This window comes from Hirsutella rhossiliensis (genome assembly GCF_020360975.1).
Source record: "Hirsutella rhossiliensis strain HR02 chromosome Unknown scaffold00005, whole genome shotgun sequence".
NCBI classification, from domain to species: domain Eukaryota; kingdom Fungi; phylum Ascomycota; class Sordariomycetes; order Hypocreales; family Ophiocordycipitaceae; genus Hirsutella; species Hirsutella rhossiliensis.
This window is the reverse complement of record NW_025408671.1, coordinates 3,008,476-3,026,300: the sequence shown is the minus strand read 5'-3', so window position 1 is coordinate 3,026,300 and position 17,825 is coordinate 3,008,476. Positions and strand designations below refer to the sequence as shown.

At 58.8% G+C, this 17,825-nt stretch overlaps 2 protein-coding genes across 2 annotated transcripts; one reads left to right on the top strand and one right to left on the bottom strand.

Annotated features, from left to right (window-relative positions):
* Positions 1 to 2,771: 2,771 nt before the first annotated feature.
* On the bottom strand, positions 2,772 to 4,560 carry HRG_05638 (zinc finger, c2H2 type domain-containing protein; the record flags this gene model as incomplete). The annotated part of the gene is made up of 2 exons (XM_044864109.1): positions 2,772 to 3,919; positions 4,110 to 4,560. The coding sequence occupies 2 exons, from the start codon at positions 4,558 to 4,560 to the stop codon at positions 2,772 to 2,774; spliced, it is 1,599 nt and encodes a 532-aa protein (XP_044720641.1).
* Positions 4,561 to 15,766: 11,206 nt separating this feature from the next.
* On the top strand, positions 15,767 to 16,990 carry HRG_05637 (glycosyl hydrolases family 16 domain-containing protein; the record flags this gene model as incomplete). The annotated part of the gene is made up of 2 exons (XM_044864108.1): positions 15,767 to 15,866; positions 15,927 to 16,990. The coding sequence occupies 2 exons, from the start codon at positions 15,767 to 15,769 to the stop codon at positions 16,988 to 16,990; spliced, it is 1,164 nt and encodes a 387-aa protein (XP_044720640.1).
* Between the last annotated feature and the right edge of the window lie 835 nt (positions 16,991 to 17,825).

Sequence of the window (17,825 nt, the reverse complement as noted above, 5' to 3'; positions counted from 1 at the left end):
GGTGCCGTGATTGCGTCCCTTGGATCGTCCAAGAAAGCGACCGAGGTTTTTTACGACATGTATTTTTTTCGGGCGGGCGGTGGATCTCTCACGTGCGACCTCCTCCGTCGCTGTCGACGGGACAGGGTCGAAACCCACATGAAGCCATCGCCGCCCGCCAAAAAGTGTCTCACTAAAAATTACCACATGGTCAAGAAACTCGATGCATCACCCTGGCCCCGTCCTCCACCCTTATTTTTATTTTTATCCGCTTTTCCCTCTCTTCTGCGCCTTCCCGAGCCCCGAGGATTACCTAGCTGGGCCGGCCATGGCCCCCCCCTGCCTCGCATGGCTTTCCTTGTTTCTCCATGCTGATGAAACGTGGGATCCGTTCCAAACGGCCTCGGGCCACGTTCCTCGACGGGCGAAAAGCTGTCACAGTCTCCTCTCTTCCATGTCACGCCGAGAGCAGGAGTGACAAAAAGCCTCGTCGTCGACGGTGGCGCCCGTCTCTCCCCATTCTCGCAAGTGAGGCCGAACAAGTGTCCGAAGCCCGCCCATGGACAACCATCTGATTTGCTCCGACCGTACCAGCCACCGGCTTCGAGCGGAGAGAGGCGTGTCGCTGCCACTATCCGTACTCTTCTTCGGATCACGAGGGAGGGGGGCAAGCGAATAAAAAAAAAAAGAGCGGCATTGGCTGTGACAGCATCTTGGCTGCCGCCCTATCTCTGCTGCAAGCCCTATTGGGCCGCCAGGTCCATCAGCCTAAACGGCGAGAGCAGAAATCACTCGCCACCCACCACCCAGTGGATGAGCAAGCGCCGGCCTGGTTCTCGGTGACGGCCAGTCGACGCCTCAGGGGTCGTCGTCGTCGACACGGTAGCCTGCCAACTGCCAGCCTACCAACCCACAGTCTGTCATTATCCATCCATGCCCGGGTGTGTACAACAGCTGTCAAATGTGCATGAGCGCATGCAACGTACCTGGTCCAGGCATCTGCATCACACCTGGCGGCCTCTGCATCCATCCAATGTGCGAGTCGAGGTGGTGCCGTGGTCAGCTCGGCTCAGCTCAGCCAGCCAGCCAGCCAGCAAGCAAGCAAGCAAGCAACAGGCGTCGGGGCCTCCAGGCGCCCCGGCACGGAGCACCGTCCGATTAGGATGCCCCCTCAGATCCGCCCTCGACTGTTGGATCCGGGGCCCTGGCTCGCGGTCTTTCTCTCTCGAGGCACGGATGGAGAAAGCCCGAGAGAGAGGGAGACAGACATCAGGGATGTACGGTACGCTCGTGCAGTAGATTGTCAAGCCAACAGGGAGAAAGGCTCGGCAGTCCACACAACAACACAAGCAAGCCAACGGCATATGTCGCCAGAATCCAGACCCTCGGCCGTTCCTTGGCATGGATGTCTCTTCCATGTGCCAAGTGAGTTATCTGTCCGCTGATCCGGCCGGCCTCCTCGCACACGAACTGCACAGTATCTACCAGGGTGTGCATACTTCGTACGGATGGATAGATGGACGCACCATCCCGGGGGGCGGTGCATCATCACAGGCACACACGAGTCCGACGTCTCATGCCATGCCTCATTTCCTTTCTTCTGTCTCGTCCCCACTCGCTCTTTGCAGTCACCACAGGGGCCCCTACAAGGGTCCTTGCCATCTGGTCTGGGAGAGGCGTCAAGCAAGGTTGCAGCAGCAGTCTCCGCTTGCCACGGCCGATGGATGCCCCAACCGAGAGACACCGCGAGCGGAACGAGCAAGCCTCCGGCCGGGACGGACATGGGCATCACCAAATCATCATCATACAGTATTAATACGCACAGACTGTGCGTGGCCAGTCGCTGCGCGCCATACTGCGCTGCCGTCGTCGCGAGGCTCATGCATGACTCCCTGTCGTACGAAGCGCAAAGGGCTGGTTGTCGCAGTACTCTCCCGCGACATTGGAAGTGCCATCATTGGTCAGATATCGAGACAGGTTGTAGTATATCGTATAATAGTGTTTCTCTTGCCCACTGTTGTCCATTGTACGTCCGATGTCCTGATAATAAAATAACTATACTGCGCGTCGTGATTGTGACCAGCACACTCATATTCTCGACATGCCATCTCGCAGCGAATGACCAAATACCGAATTGCCTCGAGCGAGAGCTGGAGACGTGTAGAGAGGGAAGGAGAGGAAAAAGAGGGCAAACATGCGAAGCCAGGTAGCACAAGACCATGCAGCCATCCCGCCCACCCAATCCACCCTTATTTGTCTCCAGCATCAGTGATTACAACGAGTGTAAAGAGCAACACGCCGCCAATCCCGAATGCAGGGTCCCCCCGCCCACTTCCCACGCGCCTCCCTCGACGAGCAAAAAGAAAAAGGTACACAAGTTTCACCGTGCGCGCCGGATTATCTCATCCCCTTGTCCTCCCTTGCCCGCCTGGTATACCGACCGAGGCTTTTTGTCTTGCTGTGCAAGTCGTAAAGACAGCATCGAAAGCACCGGATCCGCCCCCTCTGTGAAAAGACCAGTCGATGATGGAAAAGTTGATACATGAAGGGAAGAAAAGTGTAAATGCAAGGTCATGAGAAGCGCTCAAACTGTGCCAATGATGATTTTTGTTCCAAGCCCCGTCTACCAAGGTGCTGTTCCCTGAAAAGTCTTGTTGTACCCTACTGCCGGGCCGCACTGAGCGCGGTCACGGCGATGAAAATGAAGGTCATTAGCATGTCGTATCCTACTCCAAGAGCCGGCCACAGAACATGGCTCGACTCGTGGGAGGTGTTGTCTTGGCGTGCTGTGCTCAGCCGGAGCGCTTCCGCTTCTTCTTGCCTTGGTCGTTGCCCTCTTCCGAAGACAGCTCGCTCGCGCTGCCGGGAACTTCGGAGGCGATCTGGAAGAGCACCTTGCCAAAGTTTGCGTAGTCATCGACAGCAGACCCAGGCCCCATGCCGGCATCGTAGACGGACCCGTCGGCGTTTTCGATGAGGTTCATGACGATGGCACCACCAGCATGGGTCCTGGCGTGCTGGGCGAGGTTATCGCTGCGCGAAAACTTCTTGCCGCACTCGTTGCACTCAAAGGGCTTCTCCTGGGTATGTAGAGAGCGGTAATGGCGCTTCAAATGCTCCTGGCGACGAAATCGTCGGTTACAGAGCTCGCAGACGAACGTCTTGGACGGGTCCTCGGTGAGGGACTGCTTGCGGCCGCGGCGGGTAGTGGGGGCAGCATGAGGGGTGTCAGGGGCATCAGAGTTGGAAGAGGCGTTGGAGTCCGAGGCGACCGACGCGGCCTTTTCCGAGTGCTGGTGGTCGTCTCTCGACTGGGAGTCGCTGGCGGCCGTGTTCATCATGGGCTGCTCGCTGCAGCTGTCGTCATCGACAGCCGTCTTTTGGCGCTTGTCCTCGTGCTTGTCGTCGACTGAAGAGTCGATGCTGCAGGGCGGGCTGGGAAGAGAGGGGAACTGGAAGGCCTCGCCTTGGTCAAAGCGAAAGTCGTCGTCGCTGATGAAGCTGCCGTGGCCCAGTGAAACGACGGACGAGCCGGTGCAGGCTCGAGGGCGGGACACGTCAGCAACGCTCCGCTCCCCCAGGCTGACCAGAGTGCTGAAGCCGTCTTCCGAGTCCAGGTCGGACGGGTCCTCGAAGATGGGCAGGCCGTGGGGCACGGCAGAGCTGAAGTCGAACGGGAGCTGAGTCAAGGCGGAGGGGGCAGCAGCGGCCTGGTCCGCCCGGGGCTCGTCGTGGCCGGCAAGCTTGAAGTCGGGGCCCAGCGACGGGTTGGAGGGGCCGGCCGAGACAGTCAGGTTCCGCGGGTCACAAAAGTCAACGTCGTTCTCCGACGCAATGGAACGCGCGTAAGGCGTGGGCGACGGAGACAGAGACGGGCAGGATGCGGTGGAGAGGTCGCTTGTGGTGCAGCTTAGCGAGGCGACGTGAGATTGAAGGTACACTGTGCCCAATACGGGTTAGCCGACGGACCCCGCTATCAGCCAAGGTACCATGGGGCGGACCAGGCGGACCAGGCGGACGTCACGACTCGAGCACGACTGCACCAGGGTGGCATTTTCCACTTGGGACAATGGGGGTGCCGAGGCGTATCCCCCATTGCATCGGAGAGTCAAGATGAGGTAGGCACTCACCAGGTGTCATGGGCGGGGATCCGCAGCTGGACCACTCCAGGACCGAGACCAAGTCGACGGGTTCGAGGCCCGTCTTGCCCAGGTCGTCGAGACCCGAGAACATGGGGTTCATGGGCGTCTGTAGGACCTCGAAGCTCTTGGGGCTGCCCATGGCGCTGCCCGAGGTGGACAGTGGCGGCGTAGCCGGGAAGTATGGGCAGTCGCCAAACTCGGTGTCGAGCATGATGACGGGCTTGTGGTGCGCCGGCTGGGGCGAGCTCGTGGGAGTCATGGCCGAGGGGCCGTTGCTGAAGAGCGTGGGCGGCTGCGAGCACGACGAGGAGCCGGGCCGCGAGAACATGGCGGTCGAGGCCAGCGGGCGCATGGCGGGATACATGGTCGTCTGCTGCAGGCCTTGGGAGTCGTGCTTGAAGAAGAAGACAGGTGCTTGAGGCACGATTGACGGGTCCATCTGACCGTGTCAGTGGCGGCTCACGAGAGAGACGACGCGGGTCTTCTCACCTCGGCAGACAGGACTGCGTTTGATGCCGTGGTTGTGTTGCTCAGTCTATTCGCGGGCGTCTCGGGGTCGATTAAGTGTATATACTGTAGATGGCGGGTTGGTGGGTAGTGTACAGGGCTCGTCGTGGAAACGACGGGTGGTTGGAGGGTCTTCGGTCCTCGCGCAAGGAGTGGACGACAGTCTTTCAAAGAGCGGAAGAACTGGCTAGAGAATGGGCTCGACGCGGTTTGCGATGTTGTACATGGGATTCCGCTCCCCTGTTTGAGTGGTTCTGGTGATGGTGGTTGCCGAAGGGCCTGGCTGAGTTGGTCAAAGGAAGGACAGGAACCTCGAGCAAGGAAAAAAAGAGGCGAGCGATGCCAAGGTTTAAAGTAGATCGAGCCACGAAAGAAGAAGATGAAGATGAAGAAGAAGTAGAAGTAGAAGTAGAAGAAGACGACGGACGAGGCGAGGGCATAAAAAACACCAGAGTATCCGTCCGTACTGGGTTGCCGATCAAGTGGTGATGATGGGTGACGGGGTCCGTGGAGGCATAAGTAGGTACAGTACATACGACATACGACATACGACATACGTACGCGGCCAGGATCAACAGGCGGGACCGGGCCAACCAAGAGACGACCAGCAGCGATAGGCATGGCCCAAGTGGGAACGCTCGAGGTTGCCTCCACGCCTGTCTCACCCAAGCTGACTAGGGCGACCAGAGCGGGGCCCGAGCCAGGGTCCGTTGCGGCGGGCGAGGCGGCACGGTTGGGTGTCTGTCCTGAAGCCACCCCTCCCGGGCCCCTCCCGGACCCCTGTCCGAACGGGCCACTCAGGCCTGGCTGCGAGAAGCATGGTGGGCGGTGCCGGCGGGCGGGTGTTGGGCGGGACAAGACGACCAAGGGCCGAGGATCGAGGGACTGGCCGTTCTACTTTGCTGCTAGCAACTAGCACGGCGCCTAGGCCGGCCCGCAGAGGCTGCCCATTCATCGCCGGCACAGAGACTGGAGCAGAGACTGGTCAGGAGCCAGCCAAGGCAGACCAGACCAGAGAGTTGACAAGACGCGGGTGACCAACCATCACGGTGCATGTGTCTAGACGCAGACATTTATCATGAAGACTGGAGGCACTGTAAGTAAGGTGCCTAGTACCTAACCTAGGTAGGTACCTACCTACCGAGTACGGTCAGAGGCTTCGGTGGGTGCTTGACTCTACTACAGCAGACGGTGGTCGGACATGACCTTCGCAAGATCAGGCAGGTACCTCGCAGATATGCGCCGAGTACCCAGACCCGAGCGCCCCCGTCCATATAAGTCCATATACGTCCATGTGTAGACCATGTACAGACCATGTACCGGCCTGCAGGCTTGCACGTACCGCCCAGCCGTCGTCACCCGCGTCTCTCTCTCACCCACGGGCACGGCGCAGCGCAACCGATGCTGGAAGCGAGGCGGCCGTTTTGCCAACTGGATGGATGGGTGGATGGATGGATGGATGGATGGATGTGTGCCGTCACCGGTCGTGGACAGCCAGCATGGCGCAGCTGCTGTACATACATACATACTTAGTACCTACTTTAGGTACAGCACCGATGCTTGCTGTCTGTCGGCCACATCCAGCCAAGCAAGTACCTGCTCGCCTGCGTGTTCTAAATCTAGAGCACACCAGCCGCAGACCCCGGCCAATGAAGACGAGGAGGGTCCTGCACTGAGCACTGTAGTGTCGGTACGGACTAGGTACTGTACAGCATGTACATACCTGGCCCCGGAGCAGAGACCGAGCTCGTTGCGAATAGGCGTCTGCCTTACCTACAGCGCACGCACACCTGCCGCCGCTGCCGCCCGCTGTGCCTGAGTCTTGATTACGGACGCGCAAATGAAGAAATCATGTCAACCGTCAACCTTGGACAGTGCTGTACGCCCTCCGCTGCGACTACTGCGACTACTACCACTCGCTTGGTTGGCACCCATGGCGCTCGTGCCTCTTTTACCGGGCTCAGCACCGTGTGCCGGATGTACCGCGGACGGCTAGGCCGAGTAGCCCCGTTCCCCGCGGTACTTTGAAACCGCCTTCTCGAACCCCCGACTGGGCCGGCAACGGCAGCAAACCCCAGAAGGAAGAAAAGGAAGAAAAGGAAGAAAAGGAAGCGCGAGAGACCGGGAAAGAAAAATGCCCCATGCATGGACGAAAGACATCCATGCCACGGGCCCATACGAGAATCCGCACAGAGGAGGATGGGATGCATACACACATGCAAACCTACCTATGTATGCACAGCGCCTACCGTACAGTATAAGTAGAGTACAGCACGCTTCTTGCTCAGCCGCGCATAAGCACCTGTGCCAACGGCGCAGTTGGAACCTTCCCAGTTGGGTAGGTAGGATGGTAGGTAAGTTAGGTACCTACCATAGGTATGGTAGGCAGGCTGCCACACCCCCAAACTCGACTTACAGTACATACAGTAGCAGGCACTCAGCACCTGTAACTCCAGTGCAAAGGAATGGCCGGCGGCCTCTAACGCTGACAAAAAAAATCCAAACTTTTCGGGCCACTCACCACCGCTCGATCCACATGATGCATTCCCGTCCCTTGATGGTGGTCGTTGATGGTGGTCGTTGATGGTGGTCGTTGATGGTGGTGGTGTGCCCGTCGCCGGGTTGGCGCGCGCGCACGCACTCGCTCGCGCACAACCCACCGTGTAATGCAAACCGAGTCACAAGCCATGCATAACCCTGCATATGATAGGACCATGAGCTCAGACCATGCAAGCAGCAGCGGCGTGCACAAAGCACAAAGCCTGTGCAGTGGGAGAGCCTGAGAGGGCGCCCTCCTTGCTTGCTGCTTTGCTTCCTGCTCTGCTTGCTGCTTGCCTGCTCGCTGGCTCGTCTGCCAATGACGGCCCCCATCTTGCATCGCCCTCCGCCATTGGCCACGCCTGTCCATCTGTCACACCAGCATGCGCTTGGCCAATGCAAGGCACATGCAGACGCGCTGTGTGCTCTGACGGCAAGCCTGTGGCCGACGAGACGGCGGCTCGACAAGGCCAACAACAGTTTCCCGCAAGTATTGACAGGGGAGACACGGCATGACGGCCACGGCCTTTCTTTTCATCTTCATCACGTCACGGCGGCTGATGGCGATCTACAGTTGTCCCCAACTCAAGAGGTCGCAGCAGCGGCACCCGTCCATGGATGATGATGACATGAACAGAGAACTCGGGGCATGATAATCCAGCGCCAAGTGGATCGCGTTTGAAGGTGGTGGGTTTGCCGGTCTTCACTCTTGTGCGCTGGTGCCTCCAGCTTCGTCATCGTCTCGCTTGACGCTGTCCATGGGTGTTGGATGCAGCGCGGGTTTGCCCACAGCCAAGAAGAAACCATGCAAGCCAACCCACGCGCCTAATCGACGTCCGTCTGGCTTTTACTTGTTTTTTTTTTGGAATTTTTTTTTTTTCAATTCTCGCCAATCACATCTGGTGCTTGCCGGCTTTGCCACGGGGCAAGAGGGCTACTGTATGGTAGATATGGTGGAAGTGCTCCTCTAGCCATGTCCCTCCCACGGTTCCACCCCTCCCCCCATCCTCTCCCACACTCACACACACGCACTCGCACACACGCGACAAGCACAGGCAAGAGACAAGGGAAAAAGTGATTCAGCAGGCAAAGCAGGGGACGCTTGAAAAAGAAAGGCATAGAACAGCCCACGGCAAAGTTTGTCCGCGGGGGAAACCCCAATAGCGAAGTCGGGGCACCTCGCACAAACTCCCATCGTGGCCAGAACATCCCGATACAGCCGCTTATTGTGCATGGCCCGTCCCTTGCGGCACACGTTTGCAGGTCACCACTCGTCTCCAACTGGCTGCTTGCTTGCTTTTTGGCTGGTTTCCACCGACGACGAGCATCAAGTGCTCCAGGGGATGACGCCCCGATATCAGGTGCCCCGCCGAGCTGAGGACGGAGCTGTCTCTGTCCCGAGCCATTTGCCAGCAGCGAGCAAGCCAACGACGTCTGAGTCAGGAGCTCGTCCGTCTATCCACCAGCATTGGATGGCGAAGGAAAAGTACGCCATGAAGCCATGCCGAGCTCAGCCGACTAATTGGCCAATGCCGCCAGAGCGGCGACTCATGGAGCTGACATTGAAGTCGTTGGACAGGAACGGAAGCAGGGGTGCCGGGCCAGGCAGGCATTGATGGGTATCCAATGGGGGCACCTCACAACGCCGAGACACAGACCATCACCACAGCACGGCAGCCGCGAGGCGCAAGGTTGATCCGATCCAATGCCCGGTTGCGTTTGCAGCTGCCCGCTCCCAAGCTTGCAGAAACAGCATGCACTCAATTTGCCACCAGATGTGTTCCCGAAGGTGAATGCCAGGTCGGGCCGGCCGGTCTGCCCTCCGCCAGGCACACAATACTACTCCGTACCTCTGGTTCCCATCGACTGGCCAGTCAGTACTGTAGATCGGAGCTTTGGAGATGCAACGCTAGCATTCCTTGTCACCGCCAAGTGCAGTACAGTACTGTACTGACGGGCGAAGCAACGTGCTGGCGAGCAGCTGAGCCCAGCTTCAAGCATTGATGACAGGCCGGGTTGTTCATCAACAAGATGGAGAAGCATTGAGGGGAGAGCCCCTGTTGATCCGGTGGATGCGTGTAGCGTGTACATATGTCATATTGACGTCTAATGTATGATATCATGTGTGTCGATGGCTTGTCCTCATGGCCCGGGCGACTACGTCTGTGCCCGTGCAGTACCTGGCCTCGCAACTGCTCATTCTAGACAGCACACGAGTGACTACAGTACAGGACGTGCAGATATCGATCTCTCGGGTTGGACGCTGTGCCTTGTCCAGGGCAACCCAAAACCATCGGACGGGTAAGTGAATGGTTTACCGAGTGCAGTCCGGTCCGGTACCTTGCATACGGCTTTGACCCTTTTCCTCGGGTGCGGTCAGTGCATACGTGCACATCAATCCGGAGATATCAATCACCGGACGGCGGCCCAACCCAAGCATTACAAGATGAGTGTTTTTCAATGCCGCTCATCTTGCAATGTTATGAATACAATGCACGCGAGGAGATAGATGTGCGCGTACAGTATAGTAATTGCAAAGATTGCCAAAAAAAAAATTGAAATGGAATTGCATGAAGTTGTATCGCCTCGGCCGTCAATATTAGACGCCACTAGGGCAATTGGGGCGGGGGCTAAAATGTGCGGCAGCTGTCCCATTGGCCGGTGGGTGAGCCTGAAACCTTAGCGCATGCGACCGGACAGGGTTTATTAATGAAAAAGATAACAGGCGCATTGGTTGCCGAGGACAGGATTCGTCAGCGCCGACGGGCGAGCCCTGCACCTGCACCTGCACCTGCAGCCCGCGGTTGGCTTGTGCTGTAGTTTACAGACTCTGATGTCGACACTTGTGTAATGCTACGTACAGTACCGTACCTCGGAGGCACAACTGGGCCGTCCAGATACCGTGCCCTGCCTTGCCGTGTGTGTACTGTACGAGCCTTATTGTGCGATGCTCGGTAGGGTAGGTACAGTCCCTTGCTCAGCCCTTGTAGCACCTTGCCAGCATGCGCTGAAAGACGCTCTGTGCCGTTGCGCGGCGTTATGCACGACCGTGACGCATTGCACGCCTGGGGAGGCTTGCATGAGCTTACATACCCTGTTCTTTGGCCGAGAAGGAAGCCCAGCCAGCATGAGGACGGTGACGTTTAAAATGGCGCGGCGTCGTCCGATCTCGCGCAGGGCCTTTGAGTGTGTATGGAGCCGATGCTTCGGGCGTACAGTACATGTGCGCACATACGGAGAGAGGTGAGCGGATACTTTTGTACAGTACATTACACCAGATGATAACCGGTGGTGTAGGGATACATGCAGATATATATAATATAAATATATATACGTAGGTAGGCAGATATAAATATAGAGTACGAAAGCACATGACAGTCATGGATCCATATCATATGTACTCGCGTGCGGGACGGCATATGAGAATGGGATGGGCGGGCGAGACAAGGACAGCGGGCAAACGTGGCTTCATGTGACGCCCCTTGGCATGGCATGCCCGTTGCGAACGGAGATGGAAGCTTTTCTTCCTCTCCCGGCGGTGTGCCAGAAGGGGCATCTCGTCGTCATCCGAGCCGACGACTGAGTTCTGCTGCCAGGATGTGGCGGGGCTGCGATGCCTTGGCATTTTGCATGGCATTGTACTCCGTACTGTACATACATATGTACTGTACACGCCTTCGTTCAATATCCGCGCCTTATTTCCTTTGCAATGCTCATCATGATTCGCATCGACGAGTGTTGGCAGGGGCGTCGTCTGTGACTTGTTTCCCGTCTTTTTTTCGTTCTGTCGTCTACGGAGTATCCGTACCAGTCGAGGTACTATTATACTCCGTGTGTACGGGTTATGGTTATATACCTAGATACCTAGGTATCTATCTAGGTACATCGGTACCTTGGTAGGTACCCTGCTCCGACGTGCACACACATGTGCGCATAACATACTAAGCCAGGAAGGAGGCCGTACCTTGCATTAGCCTGGGGCCCCCTCGGGGACTTTGTGCAGGATGAGAGAGATGAGAGAGAGCCAAGGCACAGAATCGGTTGGACGGCGGCAATCATCATTTGTCCGTCCACGACTCATCGCCATTGCACCATGGCAGTGGGCCATCCGAGGCCGCTGCTCGTCTCTGCTCGTCTGTGCTGCACATGATCACAGGATTAGTGCCGTGCTTTCGGTACCCGGTACTTCCAGCTGTAAAACTTTGTGCACCCTGTCGACGACGCAGGTACGCGGATGCAGCTATTCTACCTGCTGCATGTACTGTACTCCGTACTGTACGCACAGCTCAACCACCATCACCGTCAGTCAGTCATCATCATCTCCACCATCGTTCTACACAACACCTACTGGACAGCTTGTTGCGTGCGCCTGCATACGCTCCTGCACATGCACACCTCCTCGCTCGCTGCTTCATCCCTCCTCCTCGCAGTGCCCATGTCAGGCATTCGACCTACGACGCCCGCCCCCAGCTGCCTCTCGTCGTCTCAGCCCGTCACTCTCTTTGTCCAGCGCCGACACAGTCCTCAACACCCGGGGGGGTTCCATCGCTTTGGGGGGGGAAGAAGGGTCCAGCGCGCGAGAGCAGAAGGGTCCGCTGATCCTTCACGGGGGGCGTCTCTCTCTTGAACTCTCGCCACGACGCAAGTGCAATTGGGGCGCAGGTGCAAGTTGCATCTGGTCATTTCGGGGGCTTGTCGTTCGCCAAAAGGGCCGGGATGCCGAGCTCATCAACAAGTCTGCGGAACCGGCGGCTTTTTCCAATCCACCCCCAGCGGCGTCGGGGAGAGCCCTCTCTTGTTCCTTAGACGACGCTCGCTCCACTTGTCACGGCCGTAGGAATAGCGTCATGCTAACCTCGTTTGAGACAGAGCCGCTTGCCACCGACCGACACTGGTGGTTGGGCCGTCGTCTGCTGTTGGTTACCCTGGCCCATCTCTTCGTTCGTCCGCGGCCGCCCAACCGACTGTCCGGGGCTCAGAATCCCGTACCGAGCACTGCCGGGCTATACGAGGGCGTGAAATGAACAAGCAGAAGAAGAAAAACTTTCGATGGCTCTGCCAAGCCTGCATAGTCGACGCTTGCCCATGTGCGCCGTTGCACGCCAACTACCGGCAGCCCAGCTTGGTCATATGTGCTGACGACAAGACATGCCATGCCCAGCATTCAATGGCGGGCCTCGCATGGTCGAGCGTCGTCGCCTCGGAGCTCTGGTCAATGCACCCGGATGGGAAAACCACGACTGCTATAACACACCAAACGCTAGCCCGCCGTCTGGTTTCGCAGCTCCCACAGGTCAAAGTGGCAGGGGCCGCTTGGAGCTCATGGTCATGGGCCTGTCACTGTCAACGGCCCGGATGCGCAGCCGTGTGGCCAAGTTGTCGCATTGAGACATGAGAGATCCCCCCCCAGTCGACCGGGGTCGGGGCTGGCCCTGGTAGTCTGGCCCTGCTTGGTCTGATCCCCGGATTTCCGAGCCAAATTCAAATTGCAAATTGCAACGTGGGTCCGGTACATGGAATTTGGCATGACTTCTGGAAGTTTTCAGTGACAAAACCAGTTGTCGTTCTGTTTCACATGCGAGGCTCTCTTGAAACGAGTGGCGCAAACAACTCCAACCGACGCTGAAGCTCGTTGACATACCGCCACGTCCGCGGTTCAGCACACGCCTGCTGTTCCTCCCGTTCATCACACACACATGTTTCATTGATGGATGGATAGGCCTATTGGATTGGAAAACGGCCAGCCGGCCCGCGGAAGCACCAGGCCAGCTAACGCAGGCACTAGGCCGTCATCCTGGCTTAGGCCCGTGAAGCCCCTTGTCTGCGCCCGCACCTGTCTTCGTGAAAGGTTCAATCATCTTCACTTTAGCCTTTTTCCGGACGACTGGGTTTCCCGAGGGTCCACGCCAATCTTCAGGCTAGAGCAAATCAGCCTGTCTCTGGCCGAAATCTGGCAGCAGCGCGGGCGTCCCGTCGTCGAGTCCTCACCGCCGGCACGACGATCGCTGCAAGTACACGCCAGATTTCTTGCGTCCATCGCTGCACCCGAGATCGATGGCTGATCCTGTGACGAATCAACCGCCGGTTCGCTGACTACCAGTACCGTTTTCCGTCTGCTCGGAGTTGCGCACAGGCTGTCCCAACCCTGGTTGAACCCTGAAAGTGCCCTGCAGTTGTTCTTCTCTCGCGGGCGGCCCAGGATGGACTATTGAGCGCTCTCGATCCCTGCTTATCCAAGGATTCGGTTGCTGGAGACGGGCGCGAAATAAGGAATTTTCGGATACCATGTTTCTGCTGGCCCGGGGGCGTCGTCTTGTCTACACAATAGCTGCGAAAACTAACGGATTCGAGTTAGTTTTGCACGACCAAAGCCGGTTGAAGTGCAATGGCTCGGGGAAGTCGTCCATGTCTGCTTTCTTGGGCGCAAGAAGAAACGAGCAGCCGTCGGCTTCAGACGAGCCTTGTTTCTTCATCCCATTGCGCCCTAGGCTGCTGCGCCACCCAAGGCCTCGGAGAAGTGCGATGCACTGTCAGATTGGGGGGACTATTGCTCCGAGGGCCGCAGGAGGTGTTTTTTGGGTGTTCCGAATCGGCATTTCCCGGGCCAGTATGAATGAAGTCGCACAAAACATTGCGTCGTAGATTTGCCGCCGAACCAGCAACACGCTTGCTCAATGGATGCCGTGGGCTCCTGTCACTTGTGGGAGAGGGTGCGATGCGATTACCAAGGCGTTTGCGGACCGCGGCTTCGCCATTTTTCGACGCTCACGGCTCACCCGGCTAACCCAGTGGTGTTGAGCTAGGAAAAGCAAAGCATGTTGCCGCGGCCGATGCGCGTTTTTGCGCAGACAGTTGGGCAGAGTAAAAAGTGTTGGCAGCATATGTCTCTCCCTCGACCCTTTCCCCCCTCTCGGCACGCCGCAACACGTTGCCAGTTGGTGTGGAGAGGCCTTGCTCGAGGTGGTCAGACAGTCCACTTGGGCTTGCCCGTTGCTTTTTGGTTTCAATCTCCCCCTCTGGCTTCTTTTTCCAATGTTTTCTCTTGCTGGTTCAGGACCGAAAAAGCATCTACGCCCGTGCTAGATTCTGAGAAGCCGTCATGGGAGGCTTGGCCAGACTGGGCTAGTCACGATCAGCAGGACGGCGACGAACGGGGCTTACGCGGCTGTCGAGCGACAAAAGACATCCTCTTCCGAAAGGCAAGAGAAGGGATGGCATGCAACTGCGGACCAGTGCCCCGACATGTCAAACGCCGCGCGGTTTTTCAAACAGAGCTTGTCTTTGTTGGCTTGGGCCCCCAAGGTACCACCGGTGGCTTGCAGACGTCCCATGGGGGGGTGCGTGAGGGGGGGCGGCATGGCAAACTTCCATCCTTTGCCTCGGGTGACGGCGAGAGGATGGAGGATGGAGGATGCGAGGGGGCGATGGTGCAGCTTCTTTTCACGCGACGCTTTGCAGTCAAGCGTGGCTCGGTTGAGCGGCAAGTGTCCACCCGGGGCGGATCGCGAGTCTGGCGTCCACGATATGGTTGCGGACGGACTCGGGACGTGCGCACGCACACCCTCCCTTGCTGCCTCTCACTCACCCCGCGGGCAAAGGGCATGGCTGCGGGAAGCAAGCAAACGGGCCTCCCATGGAAGCAAGGCGAGATGCAATGCAACGGGCGTCTCGGGATGGAGAGAGCCGTGCTGGGGCTCACGGGCCAGTCGTTGTGACCCCGCGAGCGAGCGCTGCTTTTTGCCATGGGCATCTATCAAAAGGAAGCGGGGGAGGGGCGCTCCGGCTTGGCCTGGCATGACATGACAGCGGCGACGCACGGGCTGGCTGCCTGGTTCGACGATTCTTCTTGCGTGATTGTGGTCGTCGCCAGCGGTCCGAGGCGCTGTGAAAGGTGCTGAGCGGACGCCGCTCGTCGGGCTTGGAGAGGATATGGAGAGCTGAGACGCATCGCAAAGGTGCTGCTGGCCCGAGTCAAGTTGGCTGTCAGTGTGTGAGACGAGCCAAGTGTTGCCATATCGAGTCTGGCAGTGAAGAGGGGCTCTTTCGTTCCTCAGACGCTGTGTTGGTTTCAACAATGGCTTTGTCTCCCCTTTATCCGAGTTGGACAAGGGCTCTAGGGTAGCTGGCCGTCAAGGTTCTGAAGGGCGCGGGAGCTGCCGCCGCTTCGGCCCCGCCCCCAGCCACCTCGGCTTCCACCAGCCACCGGCCGGCCCCACTTGCCCGTGTCCGAGAGCATCGACAATGACAATGATTCAATGACACTGACATTGGGCCTCGACGATGACCAACCCCCAGCCCCCTCTTTGTCTTGTTCGTCCCGATAACTGGGCGATGCCTCGAAGCGAGAGACGGGCGAAGCTGAGCAACCCCGCCGCCGTAATTGCAACATGCCCCTGCTCTACGCCTGGCCAAGGCACGGTTTCTTGGCAGCCAGAGACGGCGCAAATGACGTGGCTCTCAGCTGCACTATTGCTTTCCCTTGAACCATTGCTTTCCCCTGATAAGCTGCAGGCTGCTCTTTCTCTCTCCTGTTCCTCACTCACTCGTCCATGCTCGAGTAACAGCAACGCCGACACACATCGAGACGCCCGCAGTCCGCCATGCGTCCCCGCTTTCTCCGGTCCGCCCTCGGCTCGGCCCTCGCCGCCGCCCTGCTTCTCCTCCCCGACGCCGCCTCAAGCCGATGCGATCCCCTCAGCGGTAAGACATCCCGAGCCCCTTCTCACCCAACTCGATCCCTGACCTCGTCTTTGTCTATAGCCCAGTGCCCGCCCGTCAAGGCGCTCGGCGGGACCTGCAACGTCGACTTCCGCAAGGGCGCCGCGGCCGACTCGTTTAACGCCTCGGGCACGCCCTCGTACGGCGGCGACGGCGTCTCCTTTTCCGTGGCCCGCGGCGGCGACGCGCCCCAGCTCAACTCAAAATTTTACATCATGTTTGGCTACGTCGAGCTGACGGCCAAGGCGGCCCCCGGCGCCGGCATCGTCTCGTCGCTCGTGCTCATGTCGGACGACCGCGACGAAATCGACATTGAATGGCTCGGCTCCAGCCCGGACGAGATGCAGTCCAACTACTTTGGCAAGGGCCGCACCACCAACTACAACCGCGGCATGTTCCACGCCGTGCGCGCCACCCAGGACCGCTGGATCACCTACGCCATCAACTGGTCGGCCGACGGCATCGACTGGCTCGCCGACGGCGTCAAGCTACGCTCCCTGTCCCAGGCAGACGCCGACGCCGACCAGTACCCGCAGACACCCATGCGTATTCAGTTCGGCGCCTGGGCCGCCGGCGACCCGGCCCACAACGAGCCCGGAACCGTCGATTGGGCGCACGGTCCCACCGACTACTCGCGCGGGCCCTTTGCCATGCACGTCCAGTCGCTGCGCGTCGTCGACTACTCGACGGGCAAGCGGTACCGCTACCTGGACCAGTCGGGCTCGTGGGAAAAGATCGAGGCCATCGACGGCGCCGTCAACGGCAACAAGGACAGCGCCGTCGTCGTCCCCGGCGGCGCCCCGGTCGGCGCCGCGCCCCCCTCGCGCTCCGGCGGCGCCGGCGCCGTGCCCCCCGGCGGCATCGCCCGCGACGGCAGCCCCGCCGCCCGCACCCAGACGGGCTATCCCTGGGTCCCCGGCGCGAGCCCCACGGGCGGCACCATCCCCAGCGGCTGGCACATGACGTCCGATGGCAAGATCGTGCGCGACTCGTCCTCGGGCTCGCCCGCCGCCGTCCGCGCCTCGTTACCGCTGCTGCTGGTGGCTGCGCTCTTGACCCCGCTGGCTTGCCGCGCTGTCCTCGCCTTGCCCGGCGCGCTCAGATGAGCCCCGACGAGCAGGAGAAGGAAGAAAGAAAGAAAGGGGAGAGTGAGAGGGGAGCGAACCGAATCACCGAGCAGTCGACACTCTGCTACGACGGGTGGCTTGATAGTCACGTCACGGCTCTATTCCACCGCTCTAGCCCGCCGTTCTTCGTTGGACCTTATTTACGGTTCCTCTCGACAAGGCATGTGTATGACCACAGACCCGGGACTCGCAAGTCAGCCGTTTGCGCACATGGCGATTATATCAGGCACGCGAGAACATATACATACACACAGACACAGACACATACACACAGACACAGACAGACAGACAGACAGACAGACAGACAGACAGACAGACAGACAAACAGACAGACAGACACAGACACACAGAGAGAGACAGAGACAGAGGGAGAAAGAGACAGACAGACACAGACACAGACAGACACAGACGCACCACAGACACACCACACACAGTACAGAACTTGGGCAAAACACGGGGCGAGGCATGCATGGCTCAGGCGTCAGCGCGGAATCTGCTTTGCTTTGCTTGGAACGGGATTACATAGACTTGGATGCATTTACGACCATGGTCGTGGGCGACAACTCCCCACTGAACACGACCACGATTCTCACCCCACGCGGGGACGGGATGAATATAGAAGACGGACTCTCAGGAGTCTCTGTTTAATATCTAAACTTTCCATCGACCCTGCCCGACGTGACTGCCCGACTGCTCCAAGAGCCTGGCAGCCCCCTCAACAGCGGCATGCGCCGAGAGGGCAATGCCGTGTTCACAGAGCCTCTCGCCTCTTCAAGCCCTCTCTTCAAGCCGCCGCACTAACAATGCAGTGCAA